Here is a 24860-nt window from a genome sequence, read left to right as displayed (position 1 = left end):
CCCTTACAGCAGCACCTAGGTTTTTCCCAGAACGGGAAGCCTGCATTTTACATCACATGGGCCAACCATATCTGCAAACTCAGCCTCTGCATGGAGAAATTACAGGTGATTTCACCAGACCACTGGGGGAGAAGCACTTACCAGCACATGTCTCATTAGAAGAGTGGGCGGAGAAGCCAGGAACACAGTTGGAAAGACAAAGACCGCTCTTGAGAAAGAAGCCCTGGTCACAGAGGTGACACCGGTCTCTGCGGCTGCACTGCAAGCACCCCTTAGGGCAGGCTATCAAAGACAGGACACATCAAATCAGGCAGGATGAAGGCACAGGCAATCAGCGAGGGCCACCAGTGACAAAGAAATGAAGAGTGAAAGCACGGCCACATCTGACCCCCAGCTGTAGTAGAAGACAGTTCTGACCATTGCCTATAGAATTTCGTAGACAGCTGGTCTACCCCAGAAAGGCAGTGAACAGGGAGGAGCACCTTTGCTTTACACATTATGACCTGAACATGTTGGACATAAATGGATTGTTTAAAAAGTTAACCATACTGACTTGTAAGGGAGGCAGTTTCTAGGGATTAAGAGCATAAATCCTGTTGGGGTATCATTCCTCTTTTCTACTACTTAACAGCTGTTGAATTCAGGCAAGTTGTTTTAACAGCCTGTGCTGTAATAATTTTCTCATCTTAAAAATGGAGATAGTATTGATAATAGCACTTAATGCACGGATTGTTGGTTGGATTACAGGTGCTCTACATAATCAGAAGTGACCAGAAGAGTACTGGGTACACGAAAGAACTCAAATGTACCACTATCATGGCTTTTCTTATTTTTATTATTATTTTAAATATATGGAGAAAGCAAGCTTTTAAAAAGACCATAGATTATTTCTTTGAATCAAGTCAATTTCTTCTATAAATCAAGTGTTTACTGCTTATTGTTCTGCTTCCTCAGTTGAGCTGTTAAAAAAGTCTTGAATCAGAAAATCTGAGTTTAATATCTGATTTTATGTCGCGCTGGTTAATTCTTAATCCTTGCTGCTGCTGCTAAGTCGCTTCAGTCGTGTCCAACTCTGTGCGACCCCATAGACGGCAGCCCACCAGGCTCTGCCGTCCCTAGGATTCTCCAGGCAAGAATACTGGAGTGGGTTGCCATTTCCTTCCTCTTTTTTTTTTTCCACTTGTAAAACAGGATTCATAGCGTCTGCCGTATTTTACCAAGTGATTGTGAATGTTAAATGAGATAACGCAGATGAAGGAAATTTGGGAAAACATAAAATGCCATGCCTGGGTAAAGGCGTTATCATTAAATATCAATTATCCTTTAAAGTATGGGCTTCCCAGGAGGCTCAGTGGTAAAGGACAGAGGAGCCCAGTGAGCTACAGTCCATGGGGTTGCAAACAGTCAGACATGACTTAGGGACTGAACAATAATGACACGGTACCAAGTTTTGATAGAAATGATGAGAACAAACTGAGGAAGCTCTTGTGAATAACGTAATGGACAAGGAGACTAAGACTCTGGGTTTAACTTCAGTTTAATATAAAAGTTCAACATATCTCACTAAAATGTTTCCAAATTTTCTATTCTTCAAGCATATAGTGGCAATAACAAGGTCAACAGGTAATTTAGTGTACACGTTGAAAACCCTGGCCCCATGTTAATAGGGCTGACCTACTCTTAATGGACACCTCACCTTAGTTCAATGTAAGCTTTCTATTCCATGAAATATTGGCTTCATTTCCATGCAGACCTTTAGGGACAACATTGATTTGTGCAAAAGAATTATTGGTCTGCACTTCCACATTCTATTTAGCCAGCCATTGGCAGGGGTGCACAAGAAGCCATCAATTACTTTAGGCCAAACTCCCTGGGTTTTCATTCTGCTCCTAATGCAGATTCTCCTTGGCTACCTGAGAATCAACACACCTGACTCCCTGACTTCCTTGCTGCCCTAACTTTTAAAGAACGCAGCACAGTCTCCAACTCACCTGTGCATTTGTGGTTAGCGTGGTCTGCAAAGAAACCCTTCCCGCATTCCTGGACACACTGGGCTTCCAAGAGGAGAAACGGCTCTTCACAGCGGGTGCACTCATGGGGACCTTGGCATTGGAGACAGTGGCTCTCACAGCCTGAAAGACACAAGGCAAGTTGACAGGAGTGTGTGTGGCTTTCCAAGCGGCTCCTGGCCCTCGTGGTGTAGCCAGGCAACCTAGTGGGCCAGGCAGCAGACTTGGAGTCAGGAAGCCAGGCTTCTGACTGTGACTGCTGTGCTGACTGACTGGGTGACTTAGCATTAGTTACTACATCTCTCTGAGCCTTAGTGTTCTCTCCTGTAAAATGGAAAGAACACGCTGCTCCACCCAGCTCTTTGGATAAAGGCCAAAGTACACAACGAAAAATACTCTGCAAACCATAAACTGACAGATATTTTCTAGCAGTCATGTATGGATGTGAGAGGTGGACCATTAAGAAGGCTGAGTGCCAAAGAATTGATGCTTTCCAATTGTGCTGGAAAAGACTCTTGAGAGTCCCTTGTATAGCAAGGAGATCACACTAGTCAATCCTAAAGGAAATCAACCCTGAATATTCATTGGAAGGAGTGATGCTGAAGCTGAAGCTCCAATACTCTGGCCATCTGATGTGAAGAGCTGACTCAGTAGAAAAGACCCTGATGCTGGGAGAGCCTGAGGGCAGGAGGAGAAGGGAGCAACAGAGGATGAGATGGTTGGATGATGGCATCACTGACTCCATGGACATGAGTTTGAGCAAACTCCAGGAGATAGTGAAGGGCAAGGGAGCCTGGTGTGCTGTAGTTCATGGGGTCTCAAAGAGTCGGACATGACTTAGAAACTGAAGAAAACAAGCTAGTATCATCATTACTGTCTAGCCCTTGGCTCTCTGCACTGCTTCTCTGAAGTGTCAGTCTTTCCTGGCTGGCCTGGTCAGTTATCAGAGTATCGCCCAAGGATGCTCCCAGGAAGGCTGCCTGTGCAGTTTGGGTGGCATTTCAGGATGTGAAGATTGTGTGGTATTAAATTAAGGCTGAAGCAGGTACTGGACCGGAGTAAGGTGATAGTTAGATACATAGGGTATTTGGAGGCTTGTGGGAGGCAGATGGTGGAATAATCTTGTCTTTTAATGTGCTCAGATGACCAGAGCACACCGACTCCTCCATCTGGAGCACAGCACTGTTCAAATTTAAAGGAAATCCAAAACTAATGGTCAAAACATACCTGTTTGTGTGGCCATATACCCCTAAGATTCCCACGTGGACTTTGAAATGATCAAATGTTGTGTTAGAGCATGGGTTTCCCAGATGGTGCTAGTGGTAAAGACCCCCCCTGCCAATGCAGGAGACATAAGAGACACTGGTTAGATCCCTGGGTTGGGAAGACCCCCTAGAGGAGGAAATGGCAACCTACTCCAGTATTCTGTCCTGGAGAATCCCGTGGACAGAGAAGCCTGGCAAGCTACATTCCATGGGAATGCAAAGAGTCAGACATGACTGAAGCAACTTAGCACACAAGTTGGGGCATGGGAGAAGGAAAGAGGGGACATTTTCATTATAACAAAGTAAAGCTCTTAAGAAAGAAACCAGAAATCGGATAAAAAGCCATAAAATTTTCCATGGACTCCTTCTCGGAAAAGGGGCAATCAGAAGAGATGGAAGCTTGGGTGAGCACAGAGAAGGGCTGCAGACACTTACTCTTGCAGAGGCCCAGGTCCCGGTAAAATGACGCTGAGCACTGCTCCACGCAGGCGCCGTCCTGGAGAACATAGCCGTCCATGCATTGGAGGCAGTCTGTCCTAAGAGGCCCGCTGCACACATTGCAACTCCAGTCACACTCTAGAAAGAAAGTTCCTTCAATCAGCTTCCTTTCTGTCCACCCTCAGTCCCAGAGACTAATTTACAAGGATGCTGTCTGCAGCTGCACGGGGTAAAGTGAGGACACCATAAGAGATGTCAGGTACATGAGCTCTAATGAGGCTCTGCTTGTAGTAGCCTGCACGCTTCTCTGAGGTTGAGTGTTTCCTAATTATGTTAGACACGGCACATACACAGCACGTACAAGGATTGCTCCACACTTGTGTGAACGCTGCTTGTCAGCAGGGCTGCTGAGGAGCCAGACCAACTGGATCTTATTCGATATGGATTCTAGAGTTCTGTATCCCCGAGACACGGCATCTTCATGCAAAGTCTGCTCCAGAGATTAGCCAATTTGCTTCCACAAACCTAACAGGACCTCCTCCAAACGCCAACAGGTAAAGGAAGTCAGGGGCTTTCCTCATGGTTCAGACAGTACAGAATCTGCCTTCAAAGCAGGTGAGCTGGGTTTGATCCCTGGGTCAGGAAGATCCCCTGGAGAAGGGAATGGTAACTGACCCAAGTATTTTTGCCTGAAGAATCCCATGGACAGAATAGCCTAGCAGGCTACAATCCATGGGGTGGAAAAGAATTGGACATGATTGAGGAAATAACAGTTTCACTTTCAAAGGATGTCAAGAGACTCGAGGAAGGATGCATCTGCTCACTCTACTAACACCAGCTGCGTGACTCCCTTCCTCTCAGAAATCAGGCAGTGACCACCACAACTCAAAGAAGCATTGATGCTGGAGTTAAAAGGATGTGAAAGAACGGTACAGAAAGAAAGGGATTCCTGAAATAAAACAGATCTCATGTAGAGCAGACTTGATTCCTTTACATGTTCATTGACTCAAACAAACATCTCTGGGGGATACAGCCTTGAGCCAGCTTATCAAGTGGTGGGTGTAAACTGTCCTCAAGAAGCTTATGTTCGGGTGGATCCCAGCCCAAGTCGCCCACACATGTGATCCAAGGGGATCGTTAGAAATACAGATCATCAGGTTCACTGTCAGAACTACCGAGTCAGGCCCAGGGCGTGGGATGCAGGAAAACGTGGTGCTGTGGTTATGGCTTTGGTGATTATGATTATTCTGGTTGTTGCTGCCATTGTTTTGGGCCAGGCAATTTGGATGCTGTCAGAAAATGCAAAGTTCTAGCTCGAAAGGTCAGTCCTTCATGCATGGATGACAGGACAAGAAAGCAGAGTTAAGCACTTGGTTTTGAAATTAAGTAGATCTATATTCAAGTCACAGTGGAAGTGAAAAATAGATTCAAGGGATTATACCTGATAGAGTGCCTGTCTATCAGGCTATGGACTAAGAACTATGGACTGAGGTTTGTGACATTGTACATGAAGCAGTGATCAAGACCATTCCCAAGAAAAAGAAATGCAAAAAAAGGAAAAATGGTTGTGTGAGGAGGCCTTATAAATAGCTGAGAAAAGAAAAGACATGAAAGGCAAAGGAGAAAAGGAAAGATCTACCCATTTGAATGCAGAATTCCAAAGAATAGCAAGGAGAGATAAGAAAGCCTTCCTCAGTGGTCAATGCAAAGAAATAGAGGAAAACAATAGAAAAGGGAAGATTAGAGCTCTCTTCAAGAAAATTAGAGATACCAAGGGAACATTTCATGCAAAGATGGGCACAATAAAGGACACAAATGGTATGGACCTAACAGAAGCAGAAGATATTAAGAAGGGGTAACAATACACACAAGAACTATAAAAAAAAGATCTGCATGACCGAGATAACCATATGGTGTGACCACTCCCCTAGAGCCAGACATCTTGGAATGTGAAGTCAATCCGGCCTTAGGAAACCACTACAAACAAAGCTAGTGGAAGTGATGGAATTTCAGTTGAGCTCTTTCAAATCCTAAAAGATGACACTGCAAAAGTGCTGCACTCAATATGCCCCAAATTTGGAAAACTCAGCAGTGGCCACAGGACTGGAAAAGGTCAGTTTTCATTCCACTCCCAAAGAAAGGCAACCAAAGAATGTTCAAACTACCACACAATTGCACTCATCTCACACGCTAGTAAAGTCATGCTCAAAATTCTCCAAGCCAGGGTTCAACAGTATGTGAACCATGAACTTCCAGATGTTCAAGCTGGATTTAGAAAAGGCAGAGGAACCAGACAGAGATCAAATTGCCAACATCTGCTGGATCATCAAAAAAGCAGGAGAGTTCTAGAAAAACATCTATTTCTGCTTTATTGACTATGCCAAAGCCTTTGACTGTGTGGATCACAATAAACTTGGAAAATTCTGAAAGAGATGGGAATACCAGACCACCTGACCAGCCTCCTGAGAAATCTGTATGCAGGTCAAGAAGCAACAGTTAGAACTGGACATGGAACAACAGACTGGTTCCAAATAGGAAAAGGAGTACGTCAAGGCTGTATATTGTCACCCTGTTTATTTAACTTATATGCAGAGTACATCATGCAAAATGCTGGGCTGGATGAAGCACAAGCTGAAATCAAGATTGCCGGGAGAAATATCAATAACTTCAGGTATGCAGATGACACCACCCTTATGGCAGAAAGTGAAGAAGAACTAAAGAGCCTCTTGAGGAAAGTGAAAGAGGGGAGTGAAAAAGTTGGCTTAAAACTCAATATTCAGAAAACTAAGATCATGGCATCCGTTTCCATCACTTCACGGCAAATAGATGGGGAAACAGTGGACACAGTGACAGACTATTTTTGGGGGCTCCAAAATCACTGCAGATGGTGATTGGAGCCATGAAATTAAAAGAGACTTGCCCCTTGGTAAAAAAAGCTATGACCAACCTAGACAGCATATTAAAAAGCAGAGACATTACTTTGGCAACAAAGGTCTGTCCAGTCAAGGCTATGGTGTTTCCAGTGGTCATGTATGGATGTAAGAACTGGACTATAAAGAAAGCTGAACAAAAGAACTGATGCTTTTGAACTGTGATGTTAGAGAAGACTCTTGAGAGCCCCTTGGACTGCAAGGAGATCCAACCAGTCCATCCTAAAGGAAATCAGTCCTGAGTATTCATTGGAAGGACTGATGCTGAAGCTGGAACTCCAATACTTTGGCCACCTGATGCAAAAAACTGACTCACTGGAAAGGACCCTGATGTTGGGAAAGATTGAAGGCAGGAGGAGAAGGAGACAACAGAGGATGAGACGGTTGGATGGCATCATGGACTCGATGGACATGAGTTTGGGTAAACTCCAGGAGTTGGTGATAGACAGGGAAGCCTGGCATGCTGCAGTCCTGAGCGACTGAGCTGAACTGATATTCAAGTCAAGGCTTTGTCACTTTTAATCTGCATGTCTTACACACCTTCCTTAAGCTTTTTGAACCTTAGTTTCTTTATCTGTTAAGCATGGATAAGAAGAGCAGCTTCATAAGGTTATTATGAAGATTGGAGAAGGAAATGGCAACCCACTTCAATATTCTTGCCTGGCAAATTCCATGAACAGAGGAACCTGGCAGGCTATGGCCCAAGGGGTCTCAAAGAGTTGGACATGACTTAGCGACTGAACAACAACAACAACAACAAATTGTGAAGATTACATGGAATAATGAATTGAAGTATCTCAGCATAGTGCCTGCTACCTGGCGATTTAATAAAGGTTTGTGGCTAAACTAGTTTCCCTGGAGAAAGTATCGCCACTCAGTGTGGGCTTGTCCTGTGTCCCCTTCACTAAGAAGCTAAGGAAACCTCTCGTTAGTCACCTTTCTCTCTTCTCCGAGGCAATATTTCTAAGTCCCAGAGAAGCAAGTAAATGTGCAAGATAGTACACATGCTTCTAAGAAGATTCATAAACTTAATCTCACTCATTTATTTGACTGACTCAGTCCTGAGGGAAAATGACTAAAACAGAGCCTTGAAGACTGCCAGCATGGTTATGATATCACTTCACAACAGGGAGGATTTGTTGGAATCTTGTTTTTCACCACAGACTGAAAACCATCAGTTAGAAAAGAGAAACTAGAAAAGGTTTTGCAGTCTTGAGCACAGCAGACCACCAAAGTTAGGTAGAGTTTCTTGGAATGGAAAATACACAATTTTGTAAAACCTTAAAGCATCCCGAGTTTATCTGACAGATGTTTGACCTCCAATTCTGAGACCTAGCTTTTCTGGCAGAATCAGAAAGGGTAAGGGGGACAGTGTGTATTGTAGAACATGGAATGGAGAAATGGAGAAGAGAAATTGAACAGGAGCAAGGAAAATCCACCCTTCAGTTCTGTTTTTCTCCCAGCTGAGGGCTGCCATTGGAAGAGCATAAGCTCCGATCATTCTAAAAATTGGAGAGCAAAGTAAAAGCTACTTGGTTTTTGACATTGCTTCCTTAAGAACACCTGGAGAACAAGCACTGCATCTTTACTCTTTGAAGTACGAGATGAACAAATTAGACACAACTTCCTTCCTTCCTCATTAAGCTTAGAGTCTGGCAATCTAGAGTTGTAAGCGCAAATGCCTCCAGGCCAAGGAAGGCAATGAAAATCTTCAAAAGAGGCCTGGTATGATAGAACAGGGAATGATAGGGACTGTGGCAATCTTAGGAGGTCATGCTCCCCCAATGGAGACAATTGCTACTTGTCTCCAAACTGCTGCTGCTCTGAGGGATGCATACCCAGTACTGCGAGACCTTCTGACTCTCAAAAGAAACTGCAAATCTCAACTTTTTTATGTCAAGTCTTCTGATTTTTTAGAAGGCAAAGAGTTAAGAATTTTAAAACACTGTTATAATACATTTAGTGGGGAGAAAAACATGTTTTGGGCCAAATACAACCTGAGGGTTTCTAGTTTGCCACCTCTGGTCTAGTAATTAATACTAATGTGTGCCATGCTCAGTCATTTCCAACTCTTTGAGGCCACATGGGTTCTCCAGGCAAGAATACTGGAGTGGGCTGCCATGGCCTCCTCCAGGGGATCTTCCTGACCCAGGGATCAAACCCTCATCTCCTGCGTCTCCTGCACTGGCAGGCGGATTCTTTACCACTGAGCCACCTGGGAAGCCCTCTAGTTACTAACACCTGGCACAATATCTAGGCCATGGTAGGTACTCAAAAATACTTGCTTCATAAATAAATCAATGAATATATACATACATACATAATGACTTCTCACTATCATCAGAGAAAGTCTAAATATCTGATGACAGTGTTTTCCAAATTGGGGGAGTGGAATTCTCCAGTAAAGGGGTATCGCCAACTAAAAGAGCTGTCATGCAATTCAGGAAGAGTGTTACCTTTGCACGTTTTGGTGGAGAAGTCCAGATAGTATTGCGGGGCACAGCTCTCATGCTGACAGTCCCCAAAGAGCAGGACCTTGCTTGGATCTCGGCAGGAGGTACAGCTGGCCTGTGAATCACAGCGTCCACAATGCATGTTGCATGCTGAGCAGATAGGAAAAGAAAATGACCAGATGATTAGAATTGCAAATACAGAAGCACTGATCAAACCTAGACAGATGCTGTGAAGGAACAGCCTCGCTCCAACCTGTTCTCTAAATACTGCTCAGAACCCTCCCCTGTGATCCACAGTAACAGAAAATGTTAGTCTTATACTTCCAAAATCAAAAAGGGAAAGTTTATTTTCCAGAGAAGATAAATTATAAAGCCAAGAACAGAAATCCCACATCCAAACTGTCTCATGGCTCAGCCACAGAATTTATACTTATTCCAAGAACTCTGGAATAATAATCCAGAGTGTCACTGGAACTTTGCTTCTTAAGGAATCAAAGCTCCTACAGTTCTTGATGTAGATTTAGATTTTTGTGCGATGCCAAGATTAAAATTGGGTACTGACTTAATTTGGAGCTTGGGAAATCCCGTATATTAAGATACAAAGGACTCTAAGGTGACCTGGCTTACTGATTTCCCCACTTCTAATTCTTAGCAGCCACTTATTAGGCATTCAGATGATCCCCAAACTCTCTCACCTGTCATGCTTCCATCTCTCTCTGATTTCACAACTAGCATTTCTCCACCTGCTCAGTTGTTTACTCTAGAAACCTTAGAGTCTATTCTGGCACCTCTCTGTCTCTCGATCCTAATTCATCACTCACTGGGTCTTATTTAGATGAATTCTTCTATATAATTATCAGAACTTTTTGCTTTTCTCCATGTCCACACATGCCAGGACATCCAAGCCATCATGATTTCTTACTTGATCACTATCATAGCCTCCTAATTGGTTTGACTCATTGCATTCTATTCCAGGAATCCCCAAAAGTGATTTTTTTCTAAAGTTCAGACTTATCAAGTGTCAGAGGGCACTTTCATCCATGAACGCATATCTTTCTTCAGTCTTGGAAAAATTTCAGCCATCATTTCTGCAAATATTGCTCCTCCATCATTCCCTCCATTCTTCCTACCTAGAAATCATGATAAACGTATTTGAATCCTCCCAATGTAATCTCCATGTCTCTTGTCTTTAACTCTTATTCTTCAGTTTCTTCCACACAAAGGCCTTCCCTGACTCTCCAGTCTGGAACAGGTCTCAGGTCTCCCAGGTACAGTTCTTACACATTTTATTCTTGCCATACATAGAAACATTCTATTTAGTGATTATTTACCATCTTTATCATTTAAAGCTGTGAAATGCAAAGACTAGATTTGCTTTGTTCCTTTCCCAGTGCCCAGTGCCCAGCTGGTTATCTATAATTATGTCTGTGCTAAGTCATGTCCAACTCTTTATGATTCCACTGACTGTAGCCTGCCATGGGATCCTTCAGGCAAGAATACTGGAGAGGGTTGCCATTTCCTCTTTCAGGGGATCTTCCCAATTCAGAGATCAAACCCGTGTCTCCTGCATGTCCTGCATTGCAGGTGGATTCTTTACCCACTGAGCCATTGGGAAATTGGTGTTCAGTAAATACTAGCAATATAAATGACAGAAGCCAGATACTGTAATTATATATACTCAAGCACTAGCATCTTTGCCTCACTCTAAAATTTTCTCAGTATGTTTCAGATGAAAATTCTAGAGAGCGATCACGTGAATTGTAGTTCTAAAGGATATCAAATGCAGTAAAACGACCTCCCACTAAAATAAAAAGAAACTCCTTTTGTTTCACCTACAAGAAAAGCCACTGGTATAAAATATCAGTTACAATATGTAAACTGGTAATTAAAAGTCCTAGGAAAATTCTAGACTGGAATTTCAAGCAGCTAGCTTAACAATAATTAGAAAATAATTGCTGGAAACTTATATGAGGCTAAACTTTATCATTTTGGGAGGCAGGATTTCTATACTCATTGTATCTTAATTTTGCCAAAGGGTCTGACAAAAATCTCAAAGATACACCTGTGAATACAAAAATGAAGTGGTGTCTAGTAGTTGTAGGTGGATTTGAAGATAGTTGAAATACATACTCAAAAAGTTGTCAGTAAATCTTTGTAACTGGAAATGAATGTCTGTACTAGAGTATTATGATGAAGTCAATTTCTTACTCGATTATTTTCATCAATGACTTTAATGAAAACAGAGATCATGCTAATGATATTTAAATATGCCACATACATATTATACACATTATACTGAACACATACTATCTGAAAGAAAAATTCAAATTTACTTTAGCCAGTTGTAGCAGTAAATTAGGATTCCCTGGTGGCTCAGTGCTAAAGAACCTACCTGCCAATCAGGAGATGTAGGTTTGATCCCTGGGTTGGGAAGATCCCGTGGAGGAGGAAATGGCAAACCCACTCCAGTATTCTTGCCCAGAGGATCCCATGGACAGAGGGGTCTGGCAGCCTACAGTCCATGGGGTCGCCAAGAGCTGGATACCACTGAGCAACTAAACACAGCAACAAACTAAAAGCAATCAGATGAAGTTTAAATGGATATATCTTTCCTTTTCTCATTTGCCTTTTGCTTCTCTTTTCTCAGCTATTTGTAAGGCCTCCTCAGACAACCATTTTGCCTTTTTGCATTTCTTTTTCTTGGAGATGGTCTTGATCACTGCCTCCTGTCATGAACCTCTATTCATAGTTCAGTGGACTCAATGGACATGACTCAGTGGACTCAATGGACATGAGTTTGAGCAAACTCTGGGAGATAGTGAAAGACACCGGGTGGAGTGCTGCTGTCCATGGGGTCGAAAAGAGTCGGACATGACTGAGCGACTGAACTGATTGAATCAGATGAGATAAGCTACGCTGTATGGAGAGTCCTGCATTTATGTTCCACAACCAATTGTACAAACAGAGGAGACAGAAGGCCTGTTTAAACAGCAGTATTATAAAAAAAAATCTAAGAATCTTAGTTGATTAAGAGCTTACTAAAAGTTGACATGGTACTAAAGAAATGAACACAGTCTTAAGCTGAAGAGCCTTCATGTAAACCTCAATGTCAGCTGGACCCACTGCTGAATGTAGAGCTGCAAAATGAAGCCTCAAGGCTAGTTTCTCCACATGGGGGTGACAGGTCAGCTTAGAGTTTCCTGAAGTTTTCTTCTTCAAACTTCCATCGGCCTGCATGTTCTCGAGTCCTTCTGTGAAGTCTCTCATTCCAGAAGCATAATCAGCCCCTTCACTGACTGCCACAAGGAAAGGGTTCCTGCCGAGAGCTGTGAATTATTAAGACTATGTGGAAGATCTGGAGGGATGCAGTGGTGTCAGACTATAGAGCAGAGGGCTTCCATCATTTCTCTTTGAATCTTCCTTCCTCTCTTACTGAACCCTTCATCCTCCAATCCCCGCATGACCTTGCCTCATTCAAATTGGTTCTGCACATTCCAAGCCCCTTGGGTTCTCAGCGTCCTCCTTCAGAGCTGTGTGGGTGCAGGTCCTTTTCTCCATCTTACGACATTCAGACCACAGAGGGTATTAGCCCTACTGCAGTCACACTGGGGGACCACGTCTCGAGTAATAGGCACAGTTCTCAGGTCAGTGACCCCATGGAAAATGCCAAGAAGATAGTGAAGATGGTGGCAAGTGGACCAGGGAGCAGTGAGGGGAGTGGACCAGGGAGCAGTGAGGGGAGCACGGATGTACCGTAACCATCATTCACAGAAGAGGAAGCGACCTCACAGCCTGTGAAGTCCATTCTCCCTCCTGAATAGGCCTGTTTGCTACTGTAGCCCTGAGATGGTCCTCTCTTTTCGCTCCTATATTCCACTGACTCCAGTCCTGCCAGGAGCAGAGAGGTCCAGCTGGGAGATGATGGCTAATTTCCAACTTTTGAAGATAACAGGCTGAATGAATGAGCAAGGAGCCATGCTATACTTCCCCAGAGGGAAGTTCTAGGGCTGATGAGAAAGAACTGTCCAACAACTACAGCCCCCACCAATGGACCGCCCTTCCTCATCTGCAGATGCCTGTGAAGGGGTGAGAGAAAACCTCTGCCCTGGGTGCGAGGTTGACTCCGATACTTGAGTTCTCCTGCTACCCTAGGGCCCTATGGTTTCAAGTACTGAGATCCTCAAGTATCATCTCTTCTTCATCTACTCAACTGGCAGTCCTTGAATGTTAGGGCTCAGTATGCAATTTCTAAAGGTTTCTGTAACCAGGCTCTAGACAGCTCTGTAGCTCTTACTTTTTTCTATAATATAGTTATTAATGTCTCCCCTTTATACTGATTATATTTCCTACAAAGCCCTTTACAGAACAATCTCTGCAATTTTCAGGCCTATAATTGTCTCTAATGAAGATCATTAGAAAAGGACACTGTGGATAACTTTTTTAAGTACTAGAAATTAAAATACCACAACTTAGAGGCATGCTTTACTCAATCTTTGGAAGAAGGAAACCTAAGCTTTAGCAAAAACTAAAGTTAGAATATTCTTAATTTAACTGACTTAGTCTATAAAATCCTATTTACATGGTAGCATATCAAATGCATTTCTTCAGGGCAAAAGCTTCCCAGAAGAGAAGTATTTCCATGCAACATATTTTTGTCACCTATATACTATATAAGGGATTCTGTTTTTTCCTTTGAACTTCTATTTCTGTGATTCTACTGCAGTGAAGAGCCTCATCAATCTAAGTCACTCCTTCTATAGCAGTACTCCCTTGCTCTTGAGCAGAACATTTAAGTATTTCATTCATGTCTCTTGTGTTACAGAACCTACAGATGCTGGTAGACAGTTGATATATACCAAGCAAAGGTTTTGTTACAAAAGTAAAAAGAAAAAAATCTTTTCATTGTCTTGAAAAAGGATTTTTATCTCTGGTTTCTCAACAGATGATGCAAAACGGGGGTTTCCAAGAACTTCATTTCAAATGCTAATCCTTGCAAGCATCTGCATAAACTAACAGTAATATCTATCTTTGTATCTATAAAACATAGGTATCTTTTAATGCTTGATTTGTCTCTCATCTCGCATGATGACAGTAACACAACAATAGCTATACTGAGAGCTTAGTCTCTGCTAAAGTCTATGCTAAGTGCAATGATGTTAGATATAGAAACTACTTATTTGGCTGTGCTAGGTCTTCACTGATGCACACGAGCTTTCTCTAGTTGCAGCAAGGGGGGCTACTCTCCAGTTGCAGTGAGTGTCCTTCTCACTGCAGTGGCTTCTCCTATTGGGGAGCACGGGCTCTAGGGTGTGCAGGCTTCAGTACTTGAGGTGCATGAGTTTAGTTGATCTGGGGTATGTGGGATCTTCTTTGACCAGACGTTGAACTTGTGTTTCTTCCTTTGGCTAAAGGAAATTGGCTCCAGGACTAAAGGAAATCAGTCCTGAATATTCATAGGAAGGACTGATGCTGAAGCTGAAGCTCCAATACTTTGGCCACCTGATTTGTAAGAGCTGACTCATTAGAAAAGATTCTGATGTTGGACAAGATTCAAGGCAGGAGGAGAAGGGGACGAGAGAGGATGAGATGGTTGGATGGCATCACCAACTCAATGGACATGAGTATGAGTAGGCTCTGGGAATTGGTGATGGACAGGGAAGCCTGGTGTGCTGTGGTCCATGGGGTTGCAAAGAGTTGGACACAGCTGAGCGACTGAACTGAACTCCTCCATTGGCAGGTAGATTCTTTCCCACTGAGCCCCCAGAAAAGCCCTAGATGTGCTGAGGGCACTATTACAATCCCCCTTTTATAGAAAAAAGAAACTAAAGCCTAGTGGTTAATTCACCTGCTCAAGGTCACAAAGCTAGTTAAGGGGCAGTTAGGAGTTGCAATTCCATTACCTGATTTGAGAGCCCACTCTGCTAACCATGGCTCTTTAATTCCTTCAACATGGGACTTCCTAGGACACAAACTTGAAATACCTGCACTGTATTTGCTAACTGTCATTTTCAAAATGAGAAAGGTATAACACAATTTTTTGGCAACTGACACTTTACTGACTGAAATGAAATAAGCCTCCTCAGCCTGTCCCAAAACTGTTCCTTCATCTGTGAAGCACTTCCTGATTTTTCCCCCTCCGATTTGCCCTTGCCCCAATTTATCCCAACTCTTCGTTTGTGTGTGACTCAGATAATTAATCATGCTTTGGCTTATTTGAGAACTAAGACATCTATACAAGTAGCTCTCATGCAAGACAAAAATAACTACTGTTTGGGCAGAAACTGAATGCCCTGTAGCACATCAAGCCTTGCATACTGTCAATATTCAACAAACATATCTCAAAAACAAACCCAGTGAAGTGCTGAGGTCATGGCTTGTGTACTTCAAATGAGCTCTGTTCTCCGCTTAGGATCTTGGAAATGACTCACTAAAAGAAACCATAGGAAAAAAATAGACTAACATTTTAATTATTTTAATGAGATAACTACAGTACAGAGAGGTTAAATGATTGGCCCAAGATCACACAGCTGGTATTTGCAAAGGAGAGACCTAGCCCAGCACTTCCAATTAGGCCCATATCTGAGTTATCATCTATTCATCACCTCCATATGCTTTGTAGATTCTTTCTCTTTCTTTTCTAAAAATAAAGGTTAGGTAAGAATATGGAAGCAAAAAAATCTCTATGTCCTTCCATGACCTCAGAAGAGCAAGAAAGGATACACAGTTCATTTTTTAAAAAAACTTACGCTGACAAACACGGTTATCATCGAGATAGTGCCCGGGGAAGCAGGCGATACTGCAGGTGCCAAGGTGGGACAGAACACGGCCAGTGTCACAGGAGGAGCAGGAGAACGGACCCCTGCCCTGGCAGGTCCTGCAGGAGGAGTGACATTCTGCAGAGAGATGAGACACGGAGGGAACCCATGAACCCAAATTACCTTCCAAAGCAGCACACCCAGAGCCACTAATAAAAGCTCCCGCACGGAGAGGGTTAACTGGTATGCTTTACTTCCCCCTGCACTGGCGTGACTCCCCCCTGTACTGGTGTGCTTCTCGCTTTCTATCTCTCTCTCTGGAGGTTCAAGCCTTCTCAGGTACGAGCCCCAAGTGAAAGAAGATCACGAGGCACCGCCTGCTCCTGCGTCCAGCACTTACTCACTTTTACAAGCTCCTCTCTCCACGAAGTACCCAGAAGGGCAATCAGGGACACAGCGGTCCCCCAGCAGCAGGTTCCGGGCATTCTGGCACCGCAGGCAGACGCTCCCGGTGTCACGGAGGTTGGCTGCACAGTGATGGCACAGAGGGTGGCAGTCTAGAGAGGACAGAGGGGCACAGAGAGAAGGCACGGATGCTATGAAAGCAGTGTCTCATTTCTACATTGAAGGGTAAAAGGGATTGCAATGACCACTGCTGCAGCGCAGACAGCTGGGGAGTAGCCTGAAGGCAGTGTGTACATCAGTAAAGTAGAAGCCTGGGACCAGTACAAACGGTGTGTTTGAGGTTTTTAGCAAATGGCCAGGCCCAGCACAGCAATTGAGTCTTCGTCCCTTTCCAATTGAACAGCCTTCAAACCCTAGCGCAGCCTGTGATAGATACTTGCCAGGAGTGTAGAAAGAACTGTCAGATAACAGAAACAGTCCATCAGATCAACACAGAGAGCTCTGAGAGCTCAAATACAGAGAGCCCCTCCTCATTCACAGAGCTTCTTAGTATGCTCAGTACCTCCACGAGGCTCCACCTCCCAAAGGGGGTCTTCCAGAGTCAGCTCTCCAGTCTCAGACATTGGTGTGAGAGGATTAGGGTTAGCTGATAATTGAATTGGGGGAAATTTTCAATCCTTAACTAGAGGTAAAGTTAGAGTTTCCTTGGTGGCTCAATGGTCAAGCATCTGCTTGCCAATGCAGAAGATGTGGGCTTGATCCCTGGGTGGGGAAGATCCCCTGGAGATAGAAATGGCAACCCACTTCGGTATTCTTGCCTGGAGAATTCCATGGACAGAGGAGCCTGGCGGGCTACAGACCATAGGGTTTCAAAGAGTGAAACACGACTTAGCAACTAAACTGCAACAAAGAGGTCAAGTTACAAAGAAGAGTTCAGTTTAAAAGTCAAAGATTAATTATCTGGGACGGCCAGCACTCTTTCTTGTTCTCACCCGTATAACAGTCCTCCTCTGATTAGAGAACTTGGTTGTGTGTAGCTCTCCCTATAGGTGAAAACTTCCTCTTTCCTATTTTAAGTGGTAATAATGCTTCAAGTCCCATTTACTACCCTCCATCCCAAGGATGGAAGCCACAAATTACCCCCCAAAATGAAAAAGGAGTAAAGACCTAGGAAAATAAAGGTCTGGTTATATGGTCTGTCTATCTTCCCCGCTAGGATTCAAAGCACTGTTTGCAGTCACTAAAGCACCATTCAGTAGCCAGGTATGTCTAATCATCCTAAAGTCTTGTAGACAGAGACTGTGATTTCTAGAAATATTGAGACTAAAGAATCCTTGTCAATAAAAAAAAATTGATTACCTCAGTTGATAAAGTATCTGCCTGCAATTCGGGAGACCTGGGCTCAATTCCTCGGTCGGGAAGTTCCCCTGGAGAAGGAAATGGCAACCCACTCCAGTATTCTTGCCTGGAGAATCCCAGGCAAGAATGGACAGAGGAACCTGATGGGCCACAGTTCATGGGATCACAAGTTGGACACAACTTAGCACTTTCTTTTCTTCTTTCTTTCTCTCTAAGCCTCAGTGACACTCTTTCTAATTGCTGATCATCTGAGACATGTTCTATGCCAAAGAAGAGATGTTAACTCCATACCCAGTACCCATTCATCCACACAAGAAGTCTTTCTGGGGCCTCTGCAGTCACTCCAGAAGTTGAACCTGGAGTGTCCTCCTCAAAAATGCCAACTTTTTTATAGCGGCACATAAACGAACAGCATCTGACCTTTCTCTGAACTTCAGGAGTTTCAAGTTTCTTGCAGCCTTTTGCCAATATTAGAAACTATTCTTGATATCCTATGAGGCAAATTAATCCCCATTACAGTCCTTCAGTAAATTATAAAGGAAATGATGGGTGTATCAAGAGAAATCTGATAAGGAGGCTATTTCCCCCTGATTCAGTGTATGGCTTCCACACAATTCCAACATTTTTGTTTTCTTTTTTTGTGTACTCTCCTCTCAGTGCCAGGAGCACTGAAAAGTCACTGGAGCAGATGGAGGTGGCTCTATTGTATGATTACCTTGATGAGTGGGTACAGGTTAGAATTGGAAACCCAGGAAACAGGACGGATTCAAGGCTCCATTGTCTGAAAAGTCTTGGCCTCTTCCTCTTCATTTAAGCCAGTGCTTACGAGAGTGCCGGGCTCAGGCATGCGTCAACGAGATCTGCAGGTGTGCAGTGGTCTAAAAACTAGTTGCCTCTAACTGAGGCTTTCTCCAGCATACAATTAGAGAAAGGAAAAAGAATAATCACCAAGGAGATGCTTTGAAAAGAAAGTAAGCAGATCTCTTGAGTATTTTGTGGCTACAATAAACAAATATTTATGGATTTGTCTGATTGTGTGGAACTCTAGACACTGTTTGAATGAATTGTGTGATGTGTATGAAATAATTCTAAAGGCAGCTGGAGCTAGTTCATGGACGTTCCTTCCCACTCTCATGGAAACTGCTTTTTAAAAATATGTTTATTTTTATTTATTTATTTGGCTGCACTGGGTTTTAGTTGAGGCACATGGGATCTTGTTCCCTGACCAGGAATTGAACTCGGGTCCCCTGCCTTGGGAGCACAGTCTCAGTTGCCAGTCCACCAGGGGAGTCCCTCGTGGCAGCTGCTTTGAAACCCTTGCTACTCTTCCCCAGTCATCAGAACCCACCCTGCCGCCCTCCCAGCTCCTCCCAGGTTATTTCACCCTCTACTTGATTCACCCCATCAAGCATGAGTACCTTTGTTTCTTTCCTGTCAACCTCTTTTTATTTCAACTCATCTCCCCTCCCAAGGGGAGGCTAATTCCTCCACCCATATTTTTTGATCCAATACTCAACATTATTTGAACATTATGGCAACATTATTACATCTTTTACCCCCATCTCTCTTCATTCTCCTTGACATCAACCTCCAAATGTGTTCTGCATTACTTACTCCCCCCAAAACTTTTCTCAACAACCATTCCATCTCTTGCCTTCCCCTCACCACCCAACTGTCTTGCCTGTCTAACTTCTCACCACACTGTTATCTGCCTTCTGCCTCCACAGTTCAGCTTTTACCACTCTTGAAAAGGGCTCTGACCACCTAAGACCAGATGCAATGGCCTCCTCTAACTCCTGTACCATGTGCTGTACTCAGTCATGTCTGGCTGTTTGCAACCCCATGGACTGTGGCCCACCAGGCTCCTCAGTCCATGGAAACTTCCAGGCAAGAATACTAGAGTGGGTTGCCATTTCCTACTCCAGGGGATCATCCCAACCCAGGGATCGAACCTGTGTCTCTTGAGTCTCCTGCACCACGGGTGGAGTCTTTACCACTGAGCCACGTGGGAAGCCTAACTCACCCAAAGTGTCTGCAACACACGACACTTCAGATCGCCCGTCCTCCTCGACCTCCTTTCCCCTCTTCCTGTGCTTTGTCCTGAGGCTCCTCTCAGTCATTCTCTGCCCCTTGTTGCCTGATAAGTGTAGAAATACCTCACAACCCTCAACCTCTTCTATCCCCCTAACTCTCATTTGCCGAAGGTCTTAGAATCAGACATGGCTGTTTGCATCATCCTGGTCTGGTAAACAGCTACCAAAAGCCTGTGGAAAGGGCCAAGAGTTGCAGAGAGAGGGAATGTGAAGTGGTATAGCCACTATGGAAAACAGGATGGAGGTGTCTCAAAAGCTTAAAAATTTCATGTCTGCATATTTTTCTGAAGAAAACAAAAACGCTAAATTGACAACGTACATGCACCTCTATCTTCACTGCAGCATTATTTATAAAGGTCAAGATATGAAAGCCACTTAAATGTCCATCTGTAGATGAATGGATAAAGAAGATGTAGTATATATATATATTCCCAATGGAATATCACTCAACCATAGAAAGAATAAAATGTTGCCATTTGCAACCACATGGATGGACCTTGAGGGTATATGCTAAATGAAATAGGTCAGATAGAGAAAGACAAATCCCATATAACTTCACTTACATATGGAATCTAAAAAGCAAGAAAAAAAAGAACATGAAACGGAGTCAAAGATGGAGAAAACAAACAGGCAGTGGCCAGAGAGGAGAGTGCTGGAGAGGGGATGAGTGAAACAGGTGGGGGCGAAGGAGAGATACAAACTTCTAGTGACAAAATAAATAAGTAATGGGGATAAAATGTGCAGCATGGGGAACACTGGCTATAATACCATAATAACTTTCTATGGTGACAGACGGTAACTAGACTCATTGTGGTGATCATTTTATAATGTATAGAAATATCAAATCACTATGTTGTACACCAGGAACTAACACAGTGCTGTGGGTCAATTATATTTCAATACAAATAAAGGAGAGAGTTGCAGAGACTTCACAATTACTCAGGGCCTCTGCCTCTCTCCACGGCTCCATATTAAGCCTTAAAGAGGTGTGGAATCAATCACCACACACACCACAACGCATGATGGAGTGAGTACCCAGAGGCAAGGAGAAATCAATGAGTGACGCCTGAAAAAATAAAACAATCAACTGCACATTACCCAAAGCATCACATTAATCCAGGTTAGTTTACAGTTTCACATTATACACGAGACTGTAACTACTCGAGTTTGGAGAGTTGGATTCTTTATGTGTACTACCTGTTCAGTTCAGTTCATTCGCTCAGTCGTGTCTGACTCTTTGCAACCCCATGAATTGCAGCATGCCAGGCCTCCCTGTCCATCACCAACTCCCGGAGTTCACCCAAACTCATGTCCATCGAGTCGGTGATGCCATCCAGCCATCTCATCCTCTGTCATCCCCTTCTCCTCCTGCCCCCAATCCCTCCCAGCATCAGAGTCTTTTCCAATGAGTTAACTCTTCGCATGAGGTGGCCAAAGTACTGGAGTTTCAGCTTCAGCATCCGCACTACCTGTACTCATTCCTTATTCATTTATCCATAGCTTAAAAAGTCATGCTGGAGGCTTCCCACGTGATGCAATGATAAAGAATTCACCTGCTACTGCAGGAGACACAGGTTCGATCCCTGGTCTGGGAAGATTCCACATGATATGGAGAAACTAAGCCTGTGCTCCACAACTGTTGAGCCTGTGCTTATGCCCTAGAACCTGTGCTCCACATCAAGACAAGCCACCACAATGAGAAGCTCACGTACTGCAACAGAGAGGAGCCCCTGCTCACCGCAACTAAAGAAAAGCCCGTGCAGCAACAAAGACCAGCACAGACAAAAATAAATGAATAAAATCATTTTTAATAAGTCATACTAAACACCCAATCCTAGGAATAGATTCACCCCAAAACAACTGCCTGAGTCCTGTGTTAATGCGTGTACGTACTGTGCAAAGTTGCTTCCATCGTGTCCGACTATTTGTGATCCTATGGACTGTAGCCCACCAGGCTCCTCTGCTCATGGGATTCTCCAGGCATGAATACTGGCATGGGTTGCCAAGCTCTCCTCCAGGGGATCTTCCCCACCCAGAACCTGTGTCTCTTGGGTCTTCTGCATTGACAGGCGAGTTCTTTACCACTAGCATCACTGGGGAAGCCCTCCTGGGTTGTTAATGTAAACAGCAGTAGTAGTGAAAGTCGCTCAGTGATGTCTGAATCTTTGCAACTCCATGGACTATATAGTCTATGAAATTTTCTAGGCCAGAATACTGGAGTGGGTAGCTTTTCCCTTCTCCAGGGGATCTTCCTAACCCAGTGATCAGACCCAGGTCTCCCACATTGCAGGTGGATTCTTTATCAGTTGAGCTACAATACATTCCTGCAACTCTTTCTTCCTAAATCTGTCTTATAACAACCTCCCAACAGAAGACCACATAAAACCAATATGCTCTCAAATCTTGTGTGGAGTCAACCTGAAGGTTGACTGACTTTTATTAAACCAACTAGAAAAGAAAACTAAATTCCTAAAACCTAGGAAACACCTTTGTCTTAAGAGGCTTGAAGTCAAAATTATAGGAAAGAATTCCTTGGGAGAGCTCAAAATGAGTTATGATGTGCAGGTAAAGAAGCCAGAAATCAGAGCAACAGGGCTTGAGGACTAATTCCAGTGTCCTGACTACAGTCAGAAAAGCATTGTTCCCACAGGAAGACTGCTCAGGGGTGACAGGCTACAAGTGGCCAGTCCCCCTGGGCACCAATCAAGCCTGGGAGCCCATTGTGATCTTCCACACTGAGAGGGGCTGAGTGGGGCTCAAGACAGGGAGCTTACAATTTTATTTTTCTGACTACAAAGCGAGCCATGGAAGAAACTATGAAAAGCATTTTTATAAAGCATAAATAAACACAACAATCCCCCTACATAAATCTTTCAGAGTAAATAGCTACTCACATAGAACTTTTTCTCTTAGTTCTTTTTCTGTACAATTTTCCCTATATAGATTTTTACATAGATGTTGCTGCTGCTGCTAAGTCACTTCAGTCGTGTCCGACTCTCAGTGACCCTATGGACTGCAGCCCACCAGGCTCCTCCATCCATGGGATTTTCCAGGCAAGAGTACTGGAGTGGGGTGCCATTGCCTTCTCCATTATGTAGATGAGATTCTACTAAATGTCATTATATAATAACTTTTTAAAATTTAATACCATATAGTACTTTTTTTTAATTCAATGCCATCATTTCCATATGCCATTGAGGGACTCTTCATAAACATCATTTTTGGGGACTGCATAATATTCTAGCATTGAATAAACCAAATTTACCATTTTCTTTTTTTAAAAAAATATTTATTTTTAGCTGTGTTGGGTTTTAGTCACAGCACGAGGGCTTCTCTCTAGCTGAGGGTGAGAGTTCAGTAGTTCAGTAGTTGTGGCACATAAGCTTAGTTACTCCAAGGCATGTGGGATCTTAGATCCCTGAACAGGGATTGAACTCATGTCCCCTGCACTGGAAAGCAGATTCTTAACCACTGGACAACCAGGGAAGTCCCTTACCATTTTTCTTATCCTTGATCACTTACTTTCAATTCATCCACTTTTATAATGAAGGCCAAGATAATTCACTTGTGCTTTTCAGATTATTTCCTAAGTGACAGTGTCATAAGTACAGCTAATATTATTATTATAGCTTACATTTATTGAGGTTTGAATATACATCAAGCACTGTATTAATTATCATAAATGCATAATCTCATTTGAAAAGATGAGGTAGGCAATGTTATTATCTCTATTTTAAAGATGAGGAAAGACTCAGAAGTTGTCATTTGCTCACACTGACTCCAGATCATACACTTTTAGCCACTGCAGTCATGAAACAAACGTGAAATTCTCAATAGGTATTACAAATTTCTGTCCAATTGTTTCATCATAACTTTGCCTGCACTAAGACATTTAAAAAAATAAAACAATCTGGCTAATTTGGCTGGTGAAAACTGCTGTTAGATAGTTGTTTTGATTCAGATTTCTTTTATTATAAGTGAAGCTGAACATGTAACAAATCTTTATTTCAAACCATAAAGCTGTTCAAATGTCTCTTGTACTCATAGAGCTTTCACTATGGTGCAGGTGAGGACCCAAGATACAGGATGACAGTTGAGTATCAGATATGTGTAATCAAACAGTAGGTTGAGATCTCAACCAATGAATTCTTTCCTCATCCACTGCATCCATCCCCCACTGGACCAGGGAGCATGGGCACCACGTGCTCCCGGAGAAAGTTAGCAGAATCAGACCAGCACAGATGCCAAATTCATGGAGCCCAGGGAGCAGGTGAAAGATAGATGACAAAAGAAACTTAAATGTGGAACTGGAACAAGGAGACTCAGACCCTTCCCTACCAATACAACCCCTATGCTCTCCACATCAGTCCCTCAGCCTAGAAAAACCCTTCAAGCTGGAGAGGAAGAAGGAGCAGAAAGACCCTCCACTTTGCCCCTCCTCTCCCCTCCCTCCCATGGAACAGGTTGGAAGTAGCCAAGTAGGATATTCAAGAATACAACACTAAAATAGACTTAGTCTGTGCTTCCTGACTTTAAAGAAGGTTGTGCCCAAACTGAGTCCTGGGTCCTAAGGCAATAGAGATGGTGGCAGAGCAGGGTGAGCAACAAGAGATTGTAAGGCAGATGCTTAGATATGGGACTACATTGAGATCAGTGCAAACTTTTGTAAAATGTAAATGAGGCAAGCACAGGGACCATGGAAGTCTCTGACAGGCGACCAGCTCAGTCCAGGAGTCAGGGAAGGCTGCCTGGAAGAGGCTGGAAAACTAAGTGGGAGTTAGCTGCGAGAGGCAATGAGTTGGGGGATGGAGCTTGGAAAGGTCCCAAGAAGAAGGAAAACAAGCAGAAACCCAGAAGCTCAACAGAACAGGATGCCTTCAAGGAACTGAAAAAGGTTCTATACACTTGGATGTTGAAGAACTACGAAAGAGCTGCTCAGGACCTGGCTATGCTAGTTTTGGAATACCTTGTAAGTCAGGAAAGAGTATGGATTTATTCTCATGGTGACTGGGAATTGGTCTGTGTGTCTGTATTCTTTGCCAGTCTGTCTACTGAGGTCTTCTGTGTTTTTACTACAGATTTAAATGAGACATTATATGAAAGGTGACTAGTGATGGCAGAAGACATGAAAACAGCAACCAAGAAGCAACAAG

General features: G+C 43.4%; 1 protein-coding gene across 1 annotated transcript in view; it reads right to left on the bottom strand.

The window, feature by feature from the left end:
- FRAS1 (Fraser extracellular matrix complex subunit 1) overlaps positions 1 to 24860 on the bottom strand; it is a 534366-nt gene that overhangs the window by 174179 nt on the left and 335327 nt on the right. Inside the window, 6 exon segments of the mRNA XM_059887796.1 lie at positions 142 to 282; positions 1992 to 2132; positions 3710 to 3850; positions 9099 to 9245; positions 15842 to 15988; positions 16255 to 16407. Coding sequence (XP_059743779.1) covers positions 142 to 282; positions 1992 to 2132; positions 3710 to 3850; positions 9099 to 9245; positions 15842 to 15988; positions 16255 to 16407 — 870 coding nt within the window.

Source organism: Bos taurus, chromosome 6 (genome assembly GCF_002263795.3).
Source record: "Bos taurus isolate L1 Dominette 01449 registration number 42190680 breed Hereford chromosome 6, ARS-UCD2.0, whole genome shotgun sequence".
In the NCBI taxonomy this organism is placed as follows: domain Eukaryota; kingdom Metazoa; phylum Chordata; class Mammalia; order Artiodactyla; family Bovidae; genus Bos; species Bos taurus.
This window is presented reverse-complemented; position numbering and strand designations above follow the sequence as displayed.